Genomic DNA, 25159 nt, shown 5'->3' on the forward strand with positions numbered 1-25159 from the left:
TAGAATCACAGTGGTTCCCCTCCTCTATTTTCTAAGTTTTCTGTAATCTTGTCCCAGCATATAAACAATTAAAAAAAAACAAACCTCAGTCTCCCCTCTCCCCTCAGTTTGTCTTGACTACAACTGAAAATGCAAAATAAGCAAAACCACCTTGTTCTCTTTTTCAAGTTCTCTTTTTTAAACTCCCATCAACTTAGTTTACTGAGATCAACTAAGAATAACCCAAAGAAGGAAGAAAGGGATGAACACTCCTTCTTTCCCATTCCCAGAAGCAAGTTTCATTGGCCTCAGTTCAGTCCAGTCGCTCAGTCTTGTCTGACTCTTTGCGACTCCATGGACTGCAGCACGCCAGGATTCCCTGTCGATCACCAACTCCCAGAGCTTACTCAAACGCATGTCCATTGAGTCAGTGATGCCATCGAACCATTTCATCCTCTGTCATCCCCTTCTCCTCCTGCCTTCAATCTTTCCCAGCATCAGGGTCTTTTCCAATGAGTCAGTTCTTTGCATCATTAGCCTAGTCTAGCCAAAATTTCAGCAAGGAGAGTCTACACATAGGGCAATTTATGCTGTTTTTCAACTTCTGTGAATGAAGGCAAGTCATTGCTGGCAGGAGGCTGGATTTAGAAAGATTAGACTTTCCCCTTCTTAAAAACAGACAGAAAGAGTGCTTCGGCAACACACATACTAAAACTGAAATGATACAGAGAAGATTAGCATGGCCCCTGCGCAAGGATGACACGCAAATTCGTGAAGTGTTCCATAAAAAAAAAGGACAGAAAGAAAGGGGAAACTAGGGAAAAAACCCCTATTTGTGTCTCTTCGCTGAGGTTCTGTGTTCAATCACCAACTACAGGAGGAGAGAATCCTGAGTCATCTAATTTTTCACCACAGAAGATCCTCTTGAGTAATAAGGAACTGTCAGTCACCACCTCTGCGTCTACAAACCCAGGCTAACTTTCATCAGGAATTCCAGCCTAGCTTTCCCCAGATTAAGCAATGAGGCTCTGCCAAAAATAATAATAATAATAATACTTGTATATGCGTGGGGGGGGAGTACACTTAAGGGCACACTGCTGCAGGTAATTTTATAAGGATCCACTAACAATGGCGACACTAGCAGGGAACTACATCTGTTTCTGCTTGAGAAAAATGCTTCAATAATATCCTGTTTCTGGAGGACTGCATGAATTCTTGGCACGCAGCTTCTGATGTTTCAAGGGTGGTTATTTTCCTCTTTTGAGATGGAGGAGTCAGGGAGGCAGAATACATCACAGGCAACAACAGAGTCTGTGAAACCCACTTAGTTTTCACCACGGTCGCTGCATTTCCTGCTCCTGCTGTACCAGTACCTTCACAGAGACTCAACCATCCCCTGGCCCTCACGGCAGCACAGGTGGCCTCCCACAGCTGCAGTGACCCAGCTCAGCACCACTGCAAGGTCTACCGAAGGAGTGGGGACTTCCGCACTCGGGTCTGAACCAGAAGACGAGAGAGCAAATAGAGGAATCCTGCCGGTTTCTAGGCTAAGGAACTAAGACGGAAAGAAAAAGGACAGCATCACAGACACAGGTGAGCACAAGAAAAGGGAAACCTCTATAGGTACCCACAGGCTCTGCTGCTAAAACCTAGCCCTTGTATGAGGTGCCTCCTTCCGCAGCATGTCTACTCTTTCAGATAAAGATTTTAGAAAGAGACACCAGAACTCACAGCCAACTATGGGCACAACGGCTGCTGCCGTGAATCCTACCCAGGGCAGGAGTGAACGTGTCTTGATGCTCAAGAATGGTCATCCCCATGCTGTCCTGGGACTGCTTCTTTGGTCTCAGATCCATAGCTGTTAGTAGCTTCCAACACCCATCACATACCCCCCAGCCCCAGCCTTGAGTTGCATCCTTCATTCCAACCAATAAGGAAACAACACCAGCATATTTACGGGCCTTATTTCTCACTGCTCTAGTTTCAAGTTTCTTGCAATGTGGCAATGTAACTTAAGAATATTAATTTTTTTAAAACTCACTCCATTAAGTGAAGCCTCACCATGGTCAGATAGATACTTGGGTGGACCCTAACCTGAAGCCATCTCGACCAGGAGAAAGAGTCTCTATTAACATACAAGCATTTGTCCCAATGCTTACTCTTAACCCAAGAAGCAAGTTTGCACTCAAGTCTGCACCACAGTAACAACTGCCTTCAAAGTTAACAAAAAAGGCACTGGGCTTCTCCCTCTCCTAGTCCCTTCTCATGTTTCTCCTACTGCCTGAGGGAATACCCCCTAGACAAGACTTCCCTACTGTCCAGGCGGATGGAAGAGGGAAAAGGAATCCTGCTTGTCAGCTTTCACTAGGAGATCACATGTCAGTTCAGGAGCTCAGTAAAGTGCTTCCTGCATGGCAATTACACAACTGGGCATGCTGGGTCTGCAGACATTCATGCCTCCAAGTGGGCAAGTCAGGCCTAGACGCAGGCATCATGTCCCTCTCCGTGAATCGCCCCTTGGTAAGCGGAGAACTAGAAGGGAAGACAAGCACATGTGCTCTCTGGCCCTCCTCCTCAGTCTGCAAAAGGCTCTGCTAAAGGCATTCTCGCCAGTTCAATTGTTTTGGTACAGAAATGAGGAAGATTACATGACTCACAAATTTTTTTCAAAGACACAGTACTATAATTCTCCGGGCCACAGACAGACACCAGTAGTTATCTGGTTATCAGAAGAGTTAAGAATGTGGAAAAAGAGAACAAGGAAAGATTTAAAACATAAGGTAAATTTTTTTCCTGGAGGATGGAAATGCATAACACTGAATAGCAATAATCTTGAAATACGTTCTTACTTTTAAGTCAGGTGAATAATTCCCTTTGGAGGGTGCATAAGTGTGTGTTATGGCGGGGTGGGGGGGAAGCTACAGAGATTGCTGCCCTGGCCATCACAAGGGAGGAAATCCCCCACGAAGAGACCATTACATGTGAGCACAAGTTCAACCAGCACACAATGGAGACCTGCCAGGAGACCAGACAAAGTGCTGAGGGCTCATCGTCTGCCAGCCTGCATCTGTAATGGTTCATTCTACCCTTCTTCTTTTCATTTCTATCTGCCCAAATTCTGACCTTTGAGCAGGCAAGCCTCAAGAAAATAAGTTGAACTCTGCCATCTGACAATGGGTTTGCTCTGAGGGTTTAAGCACTGCAGGGTGGTGGTGGTGGCCGCTGCGGGGGAGCCCTGGGATGTCTTACTCTGATCAGGGACCTGCCCCATCTAGCTGTAGGTGAGGTTTGGTTTCACGGAACACTTCTACTACAGTATCCAAAAAGCCACTCTGTGGACAGGGATTTCTATTTATCAGGCCTTGTACCAGTACTGTCTCCTATTAACACAGCGGGCAGAACTTCCTTAAGCAGCAATGGCCACCAATGAAAATTAACAACATAATCCAAAATAAGTTGATTTAAATACTGTGAACTCTGTAAGGAATGGCTGGGTTCTGTCTTATTCACTGCAGAAACCCAAATACCTAGCACACAGTGCCTGACATATATTCTATATCACAAATACTTTAGTGAAACTAAAGAAAAGAAAGAATGTATGAACAAGGGAATGTTGTGCAAACATACCATCAATGTGTACCCCGGAGAAAGAGATAAGGATGCAAGTGATCTGAGAAATAGCCTGAGGAAGTACCTGCCACCAGAGGACATTCTATGGGAACAGTAGTATCAGGCCTCCTTGCTGAACTTCCTCGAACCAGCTAAAGATTTGTTTTCGACGCTTCTTTTCTCCTGGGTCTCACGGTGCCCCAAACCACCTCCTTCTCCTGACCTCCCTTACGAGGTAACTCTTCCCACTTCAGCTGCCCCCACAGTCACAACCCTGTGGGAGGGTCAGACCAACACCAATATTTGGAGTTTCTAAAAACCAGAAATTTAAAAAAAAAGTCTACATACACAAACAGGAAGTGGTTTCGGTGCGTCTCAGCCCGGATAATAATGAAGTTTTTGAGGTTAAAGACCAGAGGAGGCGCGGGAGCTCCAGAAAGCTCCGGGGCTTGCACACCTGGGCTCCAAGGTTGTCCTGCGAAGTCCACCTTCGCTAAGCCGACCCTGCCCCAGCTCGGGACCCGCCGCTTTCGTTGGCCCTGACGCAAAAACGGCTAACAAGTAATAAAGGAAAGAAAGCCTCTGCCTACCTCCTCTCCTGCGACCTGCAAAGTGAGGTCTCCACCCTGAACTCCGGTCGGGAACGCGACCCCGCACGGCCGGCGAGGCCCCTGGGCAGCGCGCCCCGGTCCCGGCCACCAAGCTCCCGGCCGTAAGCCTGCCGGTCGGTGCTCCTCCCGGCCTCGGCACACAGCCCACCCCGGCAGCCCTCCCGGCCCACGCCAAGCACCGGGGCTCGCCGCCCGGGGACTCGGGGTGACACCCCGGGGCGCCGGGGCAGGAAGCGCGGACAGCAGCCGACTCGGGGCGGCCGCCCGGGCTCCCCAAGCCGTCCCCCTCCTGGGCGGCGCGCGCCGGCCCCGCGCCCCTGACAGCCGGCCCGGTCGGGCGCTCCAGTGACACAATGCCCGGCCCCGCCGCCGTTCCCCCGGCCGCGGTGACAACTCACCGGGGGAACGGCGCGGCGACCTCCGGGATGGGGGCGCTCGCAGCTTCCGCGGCGCTGGGATCCGCTCCGCCGCCCGCGCGCGCCCGCAACCCTCTCGGGTCTAAGCTAGCCCCCGCGCGCGTGCCGTCGTCTGGCCGGCGCTGCGTGAGGAGGATGCCGGTGGCAGGGGGACGAGGCTGTCGCCGGCTGAGGAGAATGGAACACCGCGGCGGCGGCAGTGGCAGCGGCGGCAGTGCTCGCGTCACTGGGCCAGCTGTACGGCGCGGGCGGGGGAGGCCCGCGGAGGGGGGAGGGGAAGGGGCGGGCGAGGGGCGGGGCCACGCGCGCGCACGTAACGAGCGCCGGCGTCGCGCCGCCGCGATCGTCCCGTTGGGGAAAAGGCCCGGCCGGTAGACGGCTGCCAGCACGCACGCGCCGCCGGCCGGCCCGCACGCCCGGCGGCAGAAGAGACGGAGGAAGAAAGGGAGTTCTTAAAGGGGCCGTCACGCCGACTCCGCTGGAGTAGACTGGGAGGAGGTGTTGCGAACTGACTGCGACGGCTTTGCGCTTAGCCTCTCCAGTTCTTCTGCTCTTATTGTTTGTATTATTATTTGTATTATTCGGCTATGATTTGGTTTTTTGGAGTACTGTTATTTGCAAAGGATTGGTTTGCTCTCCAGTCGACTAGGCGCTTTCGTTCCTGCTGCCTTAGCTTAGGATTTAGGAATCCCTCTTTCAGGCCCGTCGCTAAGCTGTTGTTTTTGTTGTTGCGAAGCCTACCAACGTCAGATTGTCCCGGGGGTAGGGGTGTAAAAATGCAGATTTAGGGTCCCTCGTTCAGCCATTCTGATTCAAAAAGGCTACGACTGGAATCTAAGCCAGTTAAAGATCTATTTTAACAGGCTTTCCTAAAAGGCATTCTAAAAACACGCAACGAATCTCAAAGTTCAGAAAACTGAAGTTCAGCCTGAGGGCTGGCAGAGTCGAGTCTAGAACCCCGCAGCACTCCTGGCTTTATTTCCCAGCCTGAGCTTTGTCTCCCAGGGCTATTTTCCAACATAACAGTATGCAAGCAGTTTGAGTACTTTATAGTTATAGCATCTCTATATATATAGGTGGTCCCCCTGCGGCCATAGGAGATAAGTCCTCTGCTTGTGTTTACAGGGCTTTATTGTTGTTTTAGTAGCTAAGTCGTGTCCCACTCTTGCAACCCCATGCACTGGAGCCCACCAGGCTCCTCTGTCCATGGGATTTCCCAGGCAAGAATACTGAAGTGGGTTGCCATTTCCTTCTCCAGGAGATCTTCCCAACCCTAGGATGGAATCGCATCTCCTCTATCCGCAGGCAGATTCTTTACCACTGCGCCACCAGAGAATAACCCCTTAATGACAAAAAGGTTGATTTTATATCTTTGCGCCCCAGGGTCTTGAATAATACTTGTCTCAGAGGTGCTCAATTAATGTTGAGGCGTTCCTACTTGATAGGCAGTGCTAGAGTCTGGGCTTGGACCCAGAGCCTCTGCTGCAGCCTGGGTCAGGCAGGCGCTCCTCTCAGGCCTCTCACCTAGCCCAATTGTGCTAGCTTCTCTAGAAAAGTGCTGTGAATTAACAAGTCAAATTTTTGAGGTAGTTCAAACAAAGCAACCAGAATGTCCACCACCAAGCATACACACCCATCCCAAGGAAACCCTGGAGAAGGCAATGGCACCCCACTCCAGTACTCTTGCCTGGAAAATCCCATGGACGGAGGAGCCTGGTAGGCTGCAGTCCATGAGATCTCGAAGAGTGGGACACGACTGAGTGACTTCACTTTCACTTCTCACTTTCATGCATTGGAGAAGGAAATGGCAACCCACTCCAGTACACTTGCCTGGAGAATCCCAGGGACGGGGGAGCCTGATGGGCTGCCGTCTGTGGGGTTGCACAGAGTCGGACACGACTGAGGTGACTTAGCAGCAGCAGCAGCAAGGAAACCCTCCCATTCTGGGCCCTGCATTACCGCTGCTGCTCCCTTTTCCATTAGCCTGCCCTTGTTCTGCCTCCTTTCCTCCCTGAGTTCCGTTAAAGGGAAAAACCCACAGGCCCAAAATGGCATCACTTGTGCTAAAGCCCATGATTCCAAAGCTAGATTTAATACCAAGCCCAATTGCAGTTTCAATCTTTACCATAAATGTAATCTTAACGAGTTTGGAATTTTCTGGTCAGCACCAATGAGGAGCTGTCACATAATCTTGTCACAGGGACCTTCTCCATTCCCCAAGAGAAGAAGAAACAATCTGCATAATAAAACCCTTGGCACTTCTTCCCTGCCCGCCTTTGTTTTCTTTTAACAATAGGTCCCTTGCCCCACCCTTTTTCCTGTAAAAAACCTTCCATTTTGTAAAGCTCCTATGAATGCCCTTATAGTTGCTAGATGGGATTCTCCCTGATTCCTGAACCATTGAGTAAAGTCAATTAGATCTTCAAAGTTATTGGGTTGAATTTTGTTTTTTAACATTTTCTAGATCCAGACTCACTGCAGAAGGTGGACACCCTTCCTCCCTGCTCAATTTCCTCCTCTAACAAACTGGAAAATTCTTAAAGAGATGGGAATATTGGACCACCTTACCTGCCTCCTGAGAAACCTGTTAGAAAAGGCAGAGGAACCAGAGATCAAATTGCCAACATCTGTTGGATCATCAAAAAAGCAAGAGAGTTCCAGAAAAACATCTATTTCTGCTTTATTGACTATGCCAAAGCCTTTGACTGTGTGGACCACAACAAACTGTGGAAAATTCTTAAAGAGATGGGACTACCAGACGACCTGACCTGCCTCTTGAGAAATCTGTATGCAGGTCAGGAAGCAACAGTTAGAACTGGACATGAAACAACAGACTAGTTCCAGACAAGGAAAGGAGTATGTCAAGGCTGTATATTGTCACCCTGCTTATTTAACTTATATGCAGAATATATCATGAGAAACACTGGGCTGGATGAAGTACAAGCTGGAATCAAGATTGCCAGGAGAAATATCAATAACCTCAAATATGCAAATGACACCACTAAGCGAAGAAGAACTAAAGAGCCTCTTGATGAAAGTGAAAGAGGAGAGTGAAAAAGGTGGCTTAAAACTCAACATTCAGAAAACTAAGATCATGGCATCCCATCCCATCACTTCATGGCAAATAGATGGGGAAACAGTGGAAACAGTGACAGACTTTATTTTTTTGGGCTCCAAAATCACTGCAGATGGTGACTGCAGCCAAGAGATGAAAAGACCCTTGCTGCTTGGAAGAAAAGTTATGACCAACCTAGAAAGCATATTAAAAAGCAGAGACATTACTTTGCCAACAAAGGTCCGTCTAGTCAAAGCTATGGTTTTTCCAGTAGTTGTGTATGGATGTGAGAGTTGGACTATAAAGAAAGCTGAACGGCGAAGGATTGATGGTTTTGAACTGTGGTGTTGGAGAAGACTCTTGAGAGTCCCTTGGACTGCAAGGAGATCCAACCAGTCCATCCTAAAGGAGATAAGCCCTGAATATTCATTGGAAGGACTGATGCTGAAGCTGAAACTCTAGTACTTTGGCCACCTGATGCAAACTGAATCATTTGAAAAGACCCTGATGCTGGGAAAGATTGAAGGCAAGAGAAAAAGGGGTCGACAGAGGATGAGATGGCTGGATGGCATTGCCGACTCAATGGACATGAATTTGGGTAAACTCTGGGAGTTGTCAATGGACAGGGAGGCCTGGAGTGCTGCAGTCCATGGAGTCACAAAGAGTTGGACACGACTGAGCAACTGAACTGAACTAAGAAACCTGTATGCAAGTCAGAAGCAACAGTTAGAACGAGACATGGAACAACAGAATGGTTCCAAATTGGGAAAGGAGTACATCAAGGCTGTATATTGTCACTCTGCTTATTTAACTTGTAGGCAGAGTACATCATGAGAAACGCCAGGAGAAATATCAACAACCTCAGATATGCAGATGATGCCACCCTACTGGTAGAAAGTGAAAAAGAACTCAAGAGCCTCTTGATGAAGGTGAAAGAGGATAGTGAAAAAGCTGCCTTAAAACTCCACATTCAAAAAATGAAGATCATGGCATCCGATCCCATCACTTTGTGGCAAATAGATGGGGAAAAAATGGAAATAGTGGCAGATTTTATTTTCTTGGGCTTCAAAATCACTGTGGACAGTGACCGCAGCCACGAAATTAAAAGATGCTGTACCTTAGAAGAAAAAGTATGACAAACCTAGACATTCCTAGCAGGAATGAGACCTACTATTTATTGTGCACCTACTGTGTGCCAGATACTTGGTAGGAACTTTATACATGTAACCACTAATTTTGACAGTACCCTCAATTTAAGTATTGTCAACACCATTTTACACATGAGGAAACAGTCTCTGAGAGATTTTTGTGACATCAAAAACTACGTAGCATTGCAAAACCAGAATTCATTCTTGTTTGTTCCAAAAGTCCCACTTTTTCAGCTAAATCATATCACTTCTCCTGTCCCCAATAAAAAGCAAATAATGACTCAAATGGTCTTTACATATGTCTTGATATTTTTTTAAAGAACTTTCTTACCCATTGTCTCATTTTATCCTGCTCCCTCCCCTGGCCGCCATGCCCACAAGTCTGTTCTCCATGTCTGCATCTCTATTCCATTTTCCATTTTTCTAGATTCCATATATATGTGTTAATGTACAATATTTGTTTTTCTCTTTCTGACTTACTTCACTCTGTATGACAGGTTCTAGGTTTATCCACCTCACTAGAACTGACTCATATGTGTTCCTTTTTATGGCTGAGTAATAGTCCATTGTATACATGCACCACAACTTCTTCATCCATTCATCTGTTGGCCATCTAGGTTGCTTCCTTGTCCTAGCTATTGTAAATAGTGCTACAACGAACACTGGGGTACATGTGTCTTTTTCAGATACAGTTTTCTCAGGGTATAGGCCCAGTAGTGGGATTGCTGGGTCATAAGGTAGTTGTATTCCTAGTTTTTTCAGGAATCTCCATACTATTCTCTATAGTGGCTATATCCATTTACATTCCCACCAACAGTGCAAGAGGGTTCCCTTTTCTCCACAGCCTCTCCAGCATTTATTGTTTGTAGATTTTTTGATGGTGGCCATTCTGACCTGTGTGAGGTGATACCTAATTGCCATTTAGATTTGCATGTCTCTAATAATGAGGGATGTTGAGCATCTTTTCGTGTGTTTGTTGGCCACCTGTATGTCCTCTTTGGAGATATGTCTGTTTAGGTCTTCCACCCATTTTTTGATCAGGTTGTTTGGTTTTTTTGATATTGAGATATGAACTGCTTGTGTATTTTGGAGATGAATCCTTTGTCAGTTGTTTCATTTGCAGTTATTTTCTCTGATGTAGTTTCTTAAAGGGAGACCAGAGCCTTTTACCTGCAGTGTTGTGCTGGAGCCTATTCATCTGTCTCTCAAGAACCAACTGTAAAATTCCTAAGATTTCTGTGAGCCAGTTGTTAAACACAGCCTTTATCAAAAATTAAATTATATATGTAAAGTGAAATAAATTATAAGTTAGGGAGAATGTATATTGGTACAGCTGCTATGGAAAACAGTATGGTGGTTTCTCAAAATACTAAAAATAGAACTATTATATGACCCATCAATTCCACTCCTGTGTATTTTTCTGGGGGGAAAAAAAAAGTGAAAACGCTAAAAAGATAAATGCACTCCAATGTTCATAATAGCATTATTTACAGTTGCCAAGATATGGAAGCAACCAAAGTGTCTATAAACAGATAAATGGATAAAGAAGATGTGGTGTATATATACCACAGAGATATATATACCATGGTATGTACCATGGAATAGTCAGCCATTAAAAAGAATGAAATTTTTTTTTTCCAAAATTTTTCCCTTTGCAACACTGCAAATAGACCCAGAGGGTATTATGTTTAGTGAAGTAAGTCAGAGACAGACAAGGACTGCACATCACTTATGCATGTGTGCTTATGTGTGCACACTTATGTGTGCTCAGTTGCTCAGTTGTGTCTGACTCTTTGCGACCCATGGACTGTAGCCCGCTCCACTCCTCTGTCCATGGGGATTCTCCAGGCAAGAATACTGGAGTGGGTTGCCATGCCCTCCTCCATGGAATCTAAAAAATAAAATAATCTAGTAAATACAACAAAAACATATTCACAGATATGGAAAACAAACTAGTGGTTACCCCTGGGGAGAGGAAAGGGAGAAGTGGCAAGATAAGAGTTTAGAGGTACAAACTACTATGTATAAAATAAATAAGCCACAAGGATATTTTGTAGAGCGCAAGGAATATAGCCAATATTTTGTAATAACTATAAATGAAATATAATCTTCACAAATTATGAATCACTTTGTTGTACACCTGAAACATATAATATTGTACATCAGCTATACCTCAATAATAAATAATGGCATTTACACTACACTAAAACAAAAGTTTTAAACTAATACACACTCAAAACATATCACTTCCTAACTTTACTACATTGTACTCTTATCTATGCTTTCAAATTTATTTACATCTATTATGCATGTATGTTGGAAACACTATATCATATTATGCTATTTGGGCTTCCCCAATGGCTCTGCAGGTCAAGAATCTGCCTGCAACGCAGGAGCTGCAGGAGTCAGGGGTTCGATCTCTGGGTCAGTAAGATCCCCTGGAGGAGGAAATGGCAACCTACTCCAGTATTCTTGCCTGAAGAATCTCATGGACAGAGAAGCCTGGTGGGCTACAATACATGGGGTCTTGAAGAGTCAGACATGTCTGAGCACATATGCATGATGACGAATATGCTATTTAGCATCTCTTCCAAATTCCAGGTTCAGTGACATCTCATTAATAACTGAGATCAGACATGGTGAAAGTACTTCGAGCACAGAAATTAGTAAACACTACAAATTACCCCCCAGCTCCCAGAACAAGTTGGTAAACATTTACCAGCACGTGTGTGTGTATAGAAGTCACCATGTAGGGACAGTGAATCCAGCAGAGATGGCCCAGGGTTGGATACACTCCCCATTAAAGACAGTGAGTAAATGAGGACAGAGAACATGTGGGTTACCCCTAAGAGACAGCCAGACCCCACAGAGTCTCCATTTTACGGGGAAGGTTGGGTGAAAAAGATTTGTTGCCCCCAAAGTGTGTTGGGCTCATTGCCTCCTCTGAGGTGCACTACGAAGATCTTGTTTAAATTCCCCTGGCAGAGTTGGATCCCCAGTTACCCGGGAAGAAGGGACAGGAACCTGAGAGGAAGGTTGATCGGAAGAGGGGTGGCCAGTCCCTGTCCCTCGTGAATGCCTGACCTCTAGTGGTGGAAGTGAGAATGCAGGTCTCTGCCCTTCGGTCTTTTTTTTTTTTTTAATTGATTTAATTTTGGTGGGGAGTGTAGCATGCAGCATCTTGTTTCCCCAGAAGGAATCAAACCCATGCCCCCCACATTGGGAGCACAAAGTCCTAACCACTGGACTGCCAGGGAAGTCCCGGCCCTTTAGTCTTACGGCAAGATTCTCAAAACTCCCTCCTTGGAGCTCAGCCACGGCACTCCCTAGCAGGAAGCACAGGACAACAGGGAGTATTTTGTAACACCCTCTTACTGCCAATGCTTTGGCCACCTGATGCAAAGAGCCAACTCACTGGAAAAGACCCTGATGCTGGGAAAGACTGAAGCCAGGAAGAGGGGGTGACAGAGGATGAGATGGCTGGATGGCATCACCAACACAATAGACATGAGTTTCAGCAAACTCCAGGAGAGAGTGAAGGACAGGGAAGCCTGGTGTGCTGCAGTTCATGGTGTCGCAAAAAGTCGGACAACACTTAGTGACTGAAATAACAACTTACTGCTATGAGATGAAAATCACAGGTACCATAAACTGCCTACACACATACTTGCAGAAATTAAATGCATACATGTATTACCAAAAGACAGCTATCAAAAGAATATTCACAGCATCATTATTTGCAATAGCTCAAAACTGGAAACAACTCAAAAGTCCACCTATAGCAGAAGGGATAGATCCATGTGGTGTGTCCATCAAAGAAATACTACACAATGACAAGAATGAACAGACTTCCAGTTCACACAACCATGTGGCTGAATCTCACAATTTTAACTGAAAGAAGTCGGACACTAAAGAAGCATATACTACATGATTTCATTTATATAAAGTTCAAAGATATATAGGCAAAATGAATGTAAGGTGTTAGAAGTCAGGATGGTAGCTAGTTACCTTAAGGGTGCATTGTGACTAGAAGGGACTTACGGGGTGCTAAGAACGTTCTGTTTCTTGATCTGAGTCCTGGTTACACAAGTGTTCATTTTGCAAAAGCTCATAAGGTGTATACTTATGATTCATTCACTTCTTTGAAGTTCGTAGTTGTTCAATACAAAGTTTACTAATAAAAAAAAAATCTATCAATCCAATGCTTGCATCTAGAATCACCATAACTTTCGTAACTATAAACTCAGATGGATGTAGGTATATGGGTTTAGAGACTCAAATGCCTTGAGCAATGTTGCTGCCTGTTGATTTTTTTTTTTTCTTCTGCCTGTTGATTTTTATGAAATGGTGAGTTCTTTTCAGCAGTTAGTAAAAATAAAACTTTCTTCATTTATGTGATTATTGTATTTCTGATGGTTATAAACAGGCTTTTTTTTTCCTGCATAAGCATCCAATGGAGCATACAACAAACTGTAATTTCTTACTATGCAAGGCTGCTCTGTCCGTTGCTGACCTACTAGCATCCCCTCACCCACCTTGCCAACTATGAAATGGGTATGATGGCAGTATCTACCTTGTAAGATTATTGTAAAGATCAAATAAGTTCCTTTCAATAAACTACTTGGAAGAAAGCCTGGCACACAGTGAGAACAAAATAAGTGCTTAATATTATTTTTATCATTCTGACTTCCTGTTCAGTCGCTCAGTCGTGTCCGACTCTTTGTGACCCCAAGGAGTGCAGCACACCAGGCTTCCCTGTCCTTCACCATCTCCTGGAGCTTGCTTAAACTCATGTCCATCTAATCGGTGATACCATCCAGCCATGTCATCCTCTGTTGTCCCCTTCTCCTCCTGCCTTCAATCTTTCCCAGCATCTGGGTCTTTTCCAATGAGTCAGTCCTTCGCATCAGGAGGCCAAAGTATTGGAGTTTCAGCTTCAGCATCAGTCCTTCCAATGAATATTCAGGACTGATCTCCTTTAGGATGGACTGGTTTGATCTCCTTGCAGTCCAAGAGACTCTCAAGAGTCTTCAACACCATAATTTGAAAACATCAATACTTTGGCGCTCAGCTTTCTTTATGGTTCAGCTCTCTCATCCATACATCCATCCATATCATTCTGACTACCCCCACCCATTAAATGCCAATGGTACTTTTAATCCTTATAACAACCAAAAATACCCTCACAGTTGTCCAAACAACTCCTAGGAGGTGACACTGCCCATAATGAACCATGGTTTTAAACCCACCTGATGACCACGACTTATAGGAAGTAGCAGCAACATTCATTCATTCATTCATTCGTTTACTCACCAACCATGTGTTAAAGACAACTTGTTTCAGGCCTCATCCTCAAGTTGCTACCAGGCTGAGTGGGAAGACAAAGATGTCCACAGATAATGACAACACAAGATAATAAGCGTTCACATAGACTAGCAAATTGTCTATCGGCAATGCTAGCCTCCTGTAGAGGAATGTGGTCCGCTTTGGTTTGTTTTAATTTTTTAATTCAGTTACTAGTATTTGAAAAGGAGATTTTGCATAAAAAGCAAGACTTTTTGCTTCTCTTCTAAAATCCAAAGCTTTGTACCCACTGGGCCTGCCTTTGTGTGTCTGGCTGAGAGCTCTGCATGTGCCACAGTCTCTACCTGGCCTTCATTTACTTTCCCTGTCTCGAGGACCCTAGAGCTTGGGACCGCTGTCATAGATCTGTCTGCTGGTAGCTATGGGAACCCCAAGGAAAATGAAAAGTCTCCAGGATAAGCAGGTGAGTGAGTCTTGAAAGCTCTTTGCAGGCATGCTTAGTCATGTCTGACTCTTTGCAACCCCATGGACTGTAACCTGCCAGGCTCCTTTGTCCGTGGAATTTTCCAGGCAACAATACTGGAGTGGGTTGCCATTTCCTTTTCCAGGGGATCTTTCAGACCCGGGGATCGAACCCACATCTCCTGCATCTCCTGCATTGGCAGGCAGATTCTTTACCATTGAACCACCTGGGAAGCCACCTTGAATGCTTGTTGGGAGGCAAATAAAGAGGGAAAGGACAGGGATTTCCCTGACGGTCCAGTGGCTAAGAATCTGCCTGCCAATGCAGGAGGGTCTAGGTTCTATTCCTGGTCTGGGAAGATCCCACATGCCATGAGGCAGCTGAGCCCTTGCACCACAATTACTGAAGCCCTCAAGTCTAGAGCCTGTGCTCCACAAACTAGAGAAGCCCCTATTCACTGCTGCTGGAGAAAGCCCATATGCAGCAGTGAAGACCCAGCACAGCCCAAAATAAATCATTAACTATACAAGTTAGACAAAAAAAGAGAGAGAGAAAGAAAAAGGACATTTCACTGGAGAAGGAAACGGTGTGTTTAGCGGCTGTGCTCTGAAGCAGGGGCGTTCCTGAGGACCAGTCGCTAGGACATGAAGGCATGTGGCAGAGTCCTTGGGCCACTGCAACAGAGGGTGGCCTGGGACAAGTTGGAACGCAGGCCAGAACTTGGAAGTTCCCAGGTCTGAGACCAGCCTGCTGTCTTTCTCTGCATACTTGCTTGACTTGAGAGAGTTCAAAATCAGAGCGAGTGCCAGGGCTGAGGTGCTGTCAGACACTGACCAGTGTCCTTGCACCTGGGACTGTCTACCACATGTCTGGGGGCTGGGGCTCAGGAGATGAACAAGAAGCAAGAAGAAAGTGGCAGGAACAGCATAGTCCTTGGAGTCCCTGCAGGGCTGGTCTAATCTGGCATGACAGCTTCTCAGCCCCTCTCACATGTCTAAAATACACCATTTACATCCCCTAGCTCAGTGCTTCTCAAACTTTTCTGTGCACACAGATCACCTGGGTAGCTTGTTAAAACTGTAGATCCTGACTTAGCAGGTCTGGGGTGGAGCCTGAGAGTTTGCATTTCAAACCCACAAGGGATGCTCTTCTGCTGGTCCAGAATCACACTTGGAGACCCCATATAGGAGTTTCTCAACTGCCCCACTCTTGGTATTGTGGACCAGATAATATTTTGCTGTGGGAGCGGTCCTGTACATTGAAGGATATTGCAGCATCCTTGGCCTATACTCACCAGTTGCTGATAGCAGGCCCCTGGTGTTCTGTGCTAAGTTGCTCAGTCATGTCCAACTCTTTGTGGTCTTATGGATTGTAGCCTGCCAGGCCCCTCTGTCCATGGGTTTCTCCAGGCAAGAATACTGGAGTGGGTTGCCATGCCCTCCTCCAGGGGATCTTCCCGACCCAGGGATCGAACCTGCATCTCCTGCACTGGCAGGTGGCTTCTTTATCACTAACACCACCTGGGAAGCCCACACTCCCCCAGTTGTGATGATAAAAAAAGTTTCTCCAGATACTGCCACATGTTTCTGAGGGAGGGACAAAATCACTCTTGGTTGAGAACCTCTGCTCTGGAGTCTGGGGAAACTCTTAAAATGTAGAGTTTATATGTCTATGGGCTTTGCTGAAATTTAGAGAGCCTCCAAGGTACTGAGCAGGGAAGGCTGCATAATTTGTAGGGCCCAGTACAAAATGAAAATGTGGGAGCCCCTGTTCAAAAAGCAAGAAAAACATGCCACTAAAGGTACTAGAATGTAAAAGTTTTGCCTTTACAAATATTTTTATAATTTATGGAATCTATCAGAGGTAATAAAGATACATAAGTAACAAATAAACTCACAAATTGTAAAAAAGCATTTTTGGTGTCATATTTTATATAATGCAATCAGTTCAATTCAGTTCAGTTGCTCAGTCATGTCCAACTTTTTGTGACCCCATGGACTGCAGCACGCCAGGCCTCCCTGTCCATCACCAACTCCCAGAGTTTACCCAAACTCATGTCCATTGAGTTGGTGATGCCATCCAACCATCTCATCCTCTGTTGTCCCCTTCTCCTCCTGCCTTCAATCTTTACCAGCATCAGGGTCCTTTCCAATGAGTCAGTTCTTCGCATCAGGTGGCCAAAGTATTGGAGTTTCAGCTTCAACATCAGTCCTTCCAATGAACACTCAGGACTGATCTCCTTTGCGATGGACTGGTTGGATCTCCTTACAGTCCAAGGGACTCTCAAGAGTCTTTTCCAACACCACAGTTCAAAAGCCTCAATTCTTCAGCGCTCAGCTTTCCTTATAGTCCAACTCTCACATCCATACATGACTACTGGAAAAACCATAGCCTTGACTAGATGAACCTTTGTTGGCAAAGTAATGTCTCTGCTTTTTAATATGCTGTCTAGATATATTGCAACATATAATAATAATTCTTTAATGTTAGATCTTGATTGATCATAACAATTTTCTGGCTTGTTTATCTGCAAGTTAATTTATTAGGTCACCAAAATTTATAATTTTAGCAACTTTATTTTCAGTCAGTATAATGGAGAGTGATGTTAGTTGCTCTTGGCAAATGTAAGATAGCAAATATTTTCAATAATTTTTTATTTTGAGAAGGAGTTTTCTGCTGATGCAGCTGTTACTGAAGATGTTAAGAATATTTTATGGCCTGTGAATATATTTTTGATAAATTACTTCAAAATATAAATTTTGGTACATTTAGACCTGATGATTCCCATGGAACAATCTTTCTAGGCAGATTTAATTCTTCATACAAATCAATTTCATGTAAGTTTGAATATGATTTTAAATGTAAATTTATACCACGCCTCTTTAATGTTTCCTCTGACTTTTTCTGTATCTTGAGGTCATATAAGAAACTGAAAGTGGCCTCATTTTTGGCATGTAATTTAAAACACCTATTTATGCATTCTTTCATTGTATCTTAAATGACAAGAAAAGTTAATTTTGAAGTTACCTTGCTTGTTAATAATTGGTTTAATCCAAGCTTCATATGAATATAGTGTTCTTTTCCATTGAATGAAAAAATTCAAGTTGATTCTAATTATTCTTTGTAAGCCTGTGAATATTTGCTTTGCAATTTTGTAGTAGTTCTTGAAGAGTCTAAACGCCCTGAAGAATTCTAATAATTCTAATATCTATATATATGCTCTTATTTTGTAATAATTTATTGACAAAATTTACTGCCTGAAGGCCAGCAATTCTTTTCTGGGAGCTCAGATCCAAGAGTTGTCCAGACACTGCAAGGATGGGCTCCAGGGCAGACGCAGGCCTCCCGGGGGGATCTGGTGCTGCCTTCCTGTGAGCCCCCCGCCTCCTGTGGTTCCTGCCGCCACCACGGTCATTGCCACCAGTGTGGGTCCAGAACCTGGCCCCAGTGTGGGGCCTCAAGGCCCCAGTGTGGCCCAGGGGTGTCCCAGACTTTGCCAGGCACGCGTATCCCTGCAGAGCCTCTAAGCCTATTGCCTATTGCCTTGTGTTCCTGTTGCCTGCCCACCTGGGGTCTTGTCTCATGTGTGCTCCATCGAGTCATTGGACTTCACTTACAAAACACTTATTCATTTCAAAGATTAAATTAGTAGAAGTTTCAAGATGGAGACAGAAACAGAGTATTAAATCAAATCTGCTTTGATTTAATGCTCTTTCTGAGCATAGGACCTGTTATAACCACCCAGGCTGCACACCCAGGAACCCTACCTTACACTGGGTGGCAATAAGCAGCGTAGGAAATGGGGCTTAGGGAGAGAGTGGTTACCAGGAGAACCCACGGGCCTCTCAGAGGCAGCAGGAAGGCCTGTGGAAAGGACAGCTAGGGACTTCCCTGGTGGGCCAGGGGTTAAGACTGTGTACTTCCTCTGCAGGGGGTGTGGGTTCGATCCCTGGTCAGGGAACTAAGATCCAGCATGACCCGTGCTACAGTTGGGGGAAAAGGAGAGAGAGAGCTAGAAGACTCTGGGGGCATACAAGGAGTTGATTTTAGAATCTACAGGCAGGCAGCCCTGCAAAGCTCCATGGAGGCAGGCTGCTCTGGTGGGTACAGGAGGCGCTGGGAGAAAGCCTTTTCACAGGGACTGCTGGCTCCCACAGTTACTCAGGGAGAGACCCTCCAGGTTCAAGGCCCTCTTCCTCTGCCCTCTAGCTGCCTGCACCTTCTCTACCTGCTGCTTTCACATCATTTCTTTTCCTAACTTGACTCCAATTTTTCTCCACCTCTTCCTCCTCTATCCTGCCCTCCTTTGCAAATGTGTGTATGCGAGGGGTTGAGAAGGGCAGGCCTAGATCTTCCTTGGTGGTAAGAAATTCTTCCAGACAAAGATTAATTTCAGAGATGAAAACCTTCTCCCCAAGGCCGAACATAAGTGGAGGGGAAAAAAAAAAAAAAACCATGGCAAAGGGAAATTGGCCTCAAAATGCAAATACCTTTGGAAAACTTGAGTTAAATTCTAACAGCCTCTCAACAGCTTTGCATGGAAGGTCATCACAGCTTTGGAAGGAACCGCCCAAGAACAAGCAGGGGATTTGGGCTGAGAAGAGCAATCACAGCAGAGAATCTGCTAGGCAAATGGAACATCCCGTCCACGATGGTGCCACCGATGTTCCGGACCACCACTATTGATAAATTACATGTGTGCTCAGGGTCTCAGAAAAAGGGCATGTTCACGTTCATGGCAAACCTGTGAGGCAGGAGTCACATGGCAAACCCATGAGGTAGGAATCAATTCCCTGCTTTAGAAATGGGAAAGCCAGGGGAGCTCAGAGAAGTCAAGTAACAGACTCAAAGTCACCCAGCCAGTAATTGTCAGAGGCAGGATTCAAACGGTGGTGTACCTGACTCCAAGTCTGGTATTTGTTCTGTGTTGTTTTTGTTTAGCTGCTCAGTCGTGTGTACCGTGGAATAATGTGTCTTTGTCCCAAAGCTGCCCTTAAGCAGATCTGCTCAGTCAGCAAAGTGTATGTTTCACCGTGTCTTTTTCGGCCTCCTGGCCTCTCCTTTTGGGTCTTCTTTGACCTGATATGGCCACCCAGTGCTACCAACTGGGAGTGATGGGATTGCAGGCGTGGGAACATGCCGGTGGAGAGAGATGTCTTCTGGTTGGCATACCTCTCTGGCCCCCCATTCACCTATTCAAAAGGGCAAGATCAGCTCCGTCTGAGCTGCTGTGTTCTGTGTACAAAACCATGATTTAAGGGACTTCTTTGGTGGTCCAGTGGTGATCCCCTATTCCACTACAGGCATGCGGGTTCGATCACTGGTCGGGGAACTAAGATCCCACTTACTGCGCAGCACAGCCAAAAACAAAACTATGCCATGGTTTGTGGATATGTCCCTACATTGTTTTTACTGTTGATCAAAGTCTGACTCCTTTGCAAACTTCAGGCATTCAGTTGTTCCCCTTTTCCAAGTGGGGAGGCTGAGTAAAAAGCTGCAAGAAGGAATGATATCCATGGAGTGCCGTGTGGGCGGGGTGTTGGGGAGGCATTCAAGGGAACGCCTGTTCTGTGCCCTTCCTGTCTGAAATGAGTCACTGCGATGCCAGTCTCTTAAGGCACTGAGCGGGGCTTCCCTGGAAACCCCTGACACCTGACCCTTCCTTAGCCTCTCCTTTCAGAGCAGAGTCTCCAGGTCTTTACTCAACAGTTTTGTGAGCTAGCCGAATCCCCATCCATGCCGGCCGCCCGTCTAGGTCTCGGAATGCTGGCGAGCCACAGGCAACGTCTGCTCCAGAGGCTTAATCCAGTCTTTGGAAGCTTTCCCTTCCGAAATCTCTGGCCTGGCACCACTCCCAGCCCCAGTCAGCAAGGAGCTGCCGCATCACTGTGGCCTTTCCAGCAATGGCTTTGTATGGTCGAGGGAGCGGCTTTGATCTCCGTGGAGCTGGAGGGATTGGGGATGGAAGAGGCGGCCAGAGATGAGAAGCCAGGAGGGCCTGTACACTCTTGCTCAGGACCTCCCGCCCAGCACCTGTGGGCTCCATACAACCCCAAGGAGCTGGCAGACGTGACTTACACACTCACAGTTCAACTTTGATACTAACCCTCAGGCAGAAATAGTTGTCACTTCTAGCAGCATATCAGGGAATTTGGAGTTAAGAAGGATGTCTCTGAATGCACCTTTTCATCCAGTCATAGGCATTTTGATATTTTGTAATCATGTTAACAAAGACACTCTGTCTACAGTATGCTCTCCAGGTTCCCCAGCTTCACAGATTAAAGTACTCCTCTCTAACATGTCTTGGAAGAAGATAAAACTTTTGTGACAAGGGATAACATAGACACTCAAAAAAAAAAAAGAAGAAGTAATCTGTCAGAAGTCACAGCAGTTTTGGGAATTCTTGGTGGTCCAGTGGTTAGGACTCTTCATTTCCGCTACAGGGGGCACGGGACAAAGATAAACTCTGTCCCCCCAAGAAGGTCCTCTGCAGGCCACGTTCCGCCGTCCCTGCCACTTTGGGAAGGCCTTCAGCGGTGTTACTTCCTCTCCGTTCCATATCGGAGTGGATCTGCAAGAAGACTCAGGTCTCAGAAAAGATCCTCAGGGCTCTGATGGAGGTCCTGTCCACCTAACCAGAGATCCAGCCACATGTGCGCACAGGGCTTGCTCTTTCTGCTCTGTATTGCATGCTTTGATCTCGTTGCCACCGTGAAGGTCTCAAGCTGACGTTGCTCAGCATAGTTAATAATGTGTTTGAATTTGAGTATCTTTAGGTGGAGCAGGTCCATTCTCACGCTGCCATGGGTGGACCCTCCACTCTGCATTGCAAGCATTTGCTATAGAGGATAAAATTATCCGGCTGGTATCCTAACAATTTTTTAAAAAACGGTGGGCCTTACCCCTCACATGTATTTTTAAGTCCAATCTTCTCTGGCAGGTATGAGGAGGGTATTCTCTAGCAACTGACTCCCTCTCCAGGGCTGTTGGTCTTTGAACATCTTTGCAGAAATAGCATGGCTTTGAGCTGATCTGGATTTTAATCCTGGTTTCACTGATTAGCTGGGTTTATAGGACTTCTTGTTGTAAACCAGAGCTCACTTCTGCTGATTCATTGATATGCATCAAACATCTTTAAAACCCCCATGAAAAGTGAAATTGTTAGTCGCTCAGCTAGGTCTGACTCTTTGAGATACCACAGACTATAGCCCACCAGGCTCCTCTGTTCATGGAAGTCTCCAGGCAGGAATACTGGAGTGGGTAGCCATTCCCTTCTCCAGGGGATCTTCCCAACCCAGGGACAGAACCCTGGTCTCCTGCATTTTGGACAGATTCTTTACTGTCTGAGCCACTAGGGAAGCCCCACTAGTTAAATTATTAAATTATGGTCCATCCTTAAGAAATACTGTGCGGTGACAAGGATAGGAAGTGTCTCCAAGACACATTGCATGTGTGCTCAGTCACTAACGTTATCAATAAAAAGGGAAAGATGTGCTTATAGTATAACCATTTTCGTTTTCTAAAGAAATGTGGATTATACAGACATATAGCTGTTGTTTATACCCATTATCTCTGGAAACATGCACAAGAAAGCAATTTTGGTTTAGAGTGGGAAATTGTGGAGCCCAGTGTCAGAAAGACCTCCTTCTCGCTGTGTATTCTTGTACCATCTGGATTTTTTTTTTTTACTTTTTATCATGTATACATTTTCCTGTCTAAAAATAAAAATTTTAATAAACAAAAAGTGAAAAAAAAAAGTCTACATCATTTATCCCAGTTATTCCACTGCAACTCTATCCAAGTTGGAAATGTAGACCGAATGACTGGCAGGAGTCTGATTGGGACCAGCTTTACCATCCCATCCACAAAGAGTGTCCCGGATCATGCCTTGGATTGCCAGTGTTGCCCTGATCTGCTAACCTTGTCAAGAAAAGGAAATGAAAGCAGCTGGGCTCTGTTCTTGGTGATCCTTCTTTTCCTTTTGAGGCTCACAGACCATTCACTGGCAGGCCCCACCCTGGGCTGACGTCAAGTTCACTTTTTGCCCTGGGCTGGGCCGGATCATGTTCCTGGCAACAGAAAACCTGCAGGTCCCTGCCCAATCCCCTGGGCTGCCCAGGGCCCTGGCATCTGGCTGTGCCAAAGCAAGGACAAGCTCCGGGGGCTGGTGGGTTGCTCTGGTGGGGAGAAGTTAAGGGTTCAGTGATGGAGAGAGAGAGAGAAGGAGGGAAGCCATGTATGACTTCCTAACACTGGGCAGAAAGTGCCTGAGATGCTCAGTATTTGGAATCTGTTCTTTAAAGACAGGTCCTCTCTACGCATCCTTGAATAGAAGGCAAGTGCTCCCTGAATGGACACATTTCCCATTTGTCATCTTAGGGAGACTTCCTTGGTGAAAAAGAACCTCTGGTTCCTGCAGCCACTTGAGATGAGGGCCACAGGGGCTGGGCTAGGCGGTTTGGGGGGCTTGGCTCGGGTGGAGCTGTGTGACAGGTAGCTCTGGGTGGGGTACCCACCTGGAGTCCCCCACAAGCTGATGGGGAGAGTGAGTGAGCCGCACTTGTCCTGGCTCACTCCCAGCCATCCTTTCTGTCTCCGTTTCCAAGTCCCTTCCTCAGGGAAGCTCTCCCCTCCCCCAGACTAGGTTAGATGCTCCTTTGTTCCCTCTCAGGGCCCACACTCCTTATTCCTTGGTGGCTCAGATGGTAAAGAATCTGCCTCAGTGCAGGAGACCCAGCTTTGATCCTTGGGTTGGGAAGATCCCCTGGAGTAGGAAAGGGCAACCCACTCCAGTAATCTTGCCTGGAGAACCCCATGAACAGAGGAGCCTGGCAGGCTACAGTCCACGGAGTTGCAAAGAGTCGGACACGACTGAGCGACTGACACTCACTCTATCCCTCTTTGCAACATGCACCTGTCTCTCCTTCCACCCAGCCCCTAACACCACATGCTTCACGGGGGCAGCGGCCATGTCTGCCTGTTCACCGCCAGCCCCAGCACCTTGCTCCTCGAGAGCATAGAGTATCAGCTGAAGGAGTAGATGAATGGAAGGAAGGACAATCCAAACAGGAGGGCACCGTGCAGAGGCCCCGCTGCCCTGCATTTGCCTCCGCCCACCTGGCCTCCCGGCTCAGATACAGAGGGCTTGGGTAACGCAGGCAGGCTGACCTGCTTCCTGGGCCAGGCAGGGGAAGCTGGTGTTTCCCAAAGATCCTTGTTGTCACTCTTCCACCTGCATAATGAATAACGGCCATTCTTCCCCAAGGGTGAAGTCATTTCCCTGGATTCAACATAAAACCCCACAGGAAGGAAACTAGCATTGATTGCACACCTACTACGTGCCAAGCAGTTGGGTATCTTACTTAATTCTCACAACAGCTCTGCAAAGCAAACAATTTCTGTTTTCACAGATAAGGCAACTGAAGCTCAGAGATGTTCAGTCGTTCGTCGTGTTCATAAAATAAGATCCAAAATTTAGACGGGGACGTGTGTGTGGTCCCAAAGCCCATGCCGAGTCTCAGTGGAGGACGGTGTCCTGGTGAGCCTTAGCCCTGAGCCCTCCGGCAGTGCCCGTGGCTGCCTCTCCACTGGACGCTCAAAAATGAGGCAGTGATGGGAAGGCCCTCCCCAGAAAGGAGGAAAGAAGGGGGAGAGTGTGAATAGAGAGATGAGACCAAGTATGTACTGTGTCCATTTATTCCTCAAACCTTCTGGATATCTGTGTCAGGCCCAGGGGTTGGGGACAAAATGTCATAAAATACAAGTCCTTCCCTCATAGAGGTCCTTATCTGTGGGTAAACAGAATAAGAAAATCAGACATTAAGTTTAGCAAAATTGATGCTCTTAGTTCATTCATTCAATTAAAAAAAAGTTTGAAGTTCTCTACAATAAAATGTTTAAAAATATGTGTTGTAGGGACTTCCCTGGTGGTCCACTGGTTAGAAGTCCTCTTGCCAAGGCAGAGGGTACAGGTTCGATCCCTGGTCTGGGAACTAAGACCCCACATGCCACCCGGCAACTGAGCCCATGCACCACAACAAGAGAAGCCACTGCAATGAGAAGCTTGCTCACAACCGTGAAGAATAGCCCTGCCTGCTGCAACCACAGGAAGCCTGCACACAACAATGAAGACCCAGCTCGGCCGACAATAAAGAAATATTCAAAAAATAAAGAAAGAAAATCACTCTTACCCCCTTGGGGGGAAAAATATATATATATATACTGTAGCTCCATTCAAACACAGCACTCAGGGTGTGGAGAAAGCCCAGAGGAGGGGTGTCCAACCTAGACTGAAGGGCCAACCACGCAAGGTGTCACTGAGGAGGGGCCATCTGAGCTGCGTTTTGCTAGACAAGAAGGAATTTGTGGGAAAAAGGGGCGTGAAACAAGCATTGCTGGCAAAGGCTACGTACAGAGGGAGACGCCGAAGTATGAAACAGCATGGCCTGCTGAGAGAATTGTAAGTACAGGTCAATTCCTTGGACTGCAAGGAATTCTTTGGACTGAGAGTCCCTTGGACTGCAAGGAGATCAAACCAGTCAATTCTAAAGGAAACTAACCCTGAATATTCCTTG

At 46.4% G+C, this 25159-nt stretch overlaps 2 protein-coding genes and 1 non-coding gene across 4 annotated transcripts in view; 2 read left to right on the forward strand and 1 right to left on the reverse strand.

Moving 5' to 3' along the window:
* The window catches only part of SUSD6 (sushi domain containing 6), a 92440-nt gene extending 87714 nt beyond the window's left edge, over positions 1-4726 (reverse strand). The window contains exon 1 of one of the 2 annotated variants that reach the window (XM_043919043.1): positions 4598-4726. The gene's annotated coding sequence lies outside the window, so the exon portion shown is untranslated. Of the gene's footprint in view, positions 1-4178; positions 4356-4597 lie in introns of those variants that run through there. The other variant, XM_043919044.1, reaches the window with a different exon arrangement.
* Positions 668-770, forward strand: LOC122705983. Its single transcript, XR_006344251.1, has one exon. It is a non-coding gene; the product is annotated as a U6 spliceosomal RNA (small nuclear RNA).
* LOC122704410 (translation initiation factor IF-2-like) lies at positions 4403-7250 on the forward strand. Its single transcript, XM_043919045.1, has 2 exons — positions 4403-5173; positions 7080-7250. Exon 1 carries the CDS (start codon positions 4553-4555, stop codon positions 4988-4990), a length of 438 nt encoding a protein of 145 aa, XP_043774980.1. The 5' UTR covers positions 4403-4552; the 3' UTR covers positions 4991-5173; positions 7080-7250.
* The last annotated feature ends 17909 nt before the right edge of the window (positions 7251-25159 follow it).

This window comes from Cervus elaphus, chromosome 12, assembly GCF_910594005.1.
Source record: "Cervus elaphus chromosome 12, mCerEla1.1, whole genome shotgun sequence".
NCBI classification, from domain to species: Eukaryota; Metazoa; Chordata; class Mammalia; order Artiodactyla; family Cervidae; genus Cervus; species Cervus elaphus.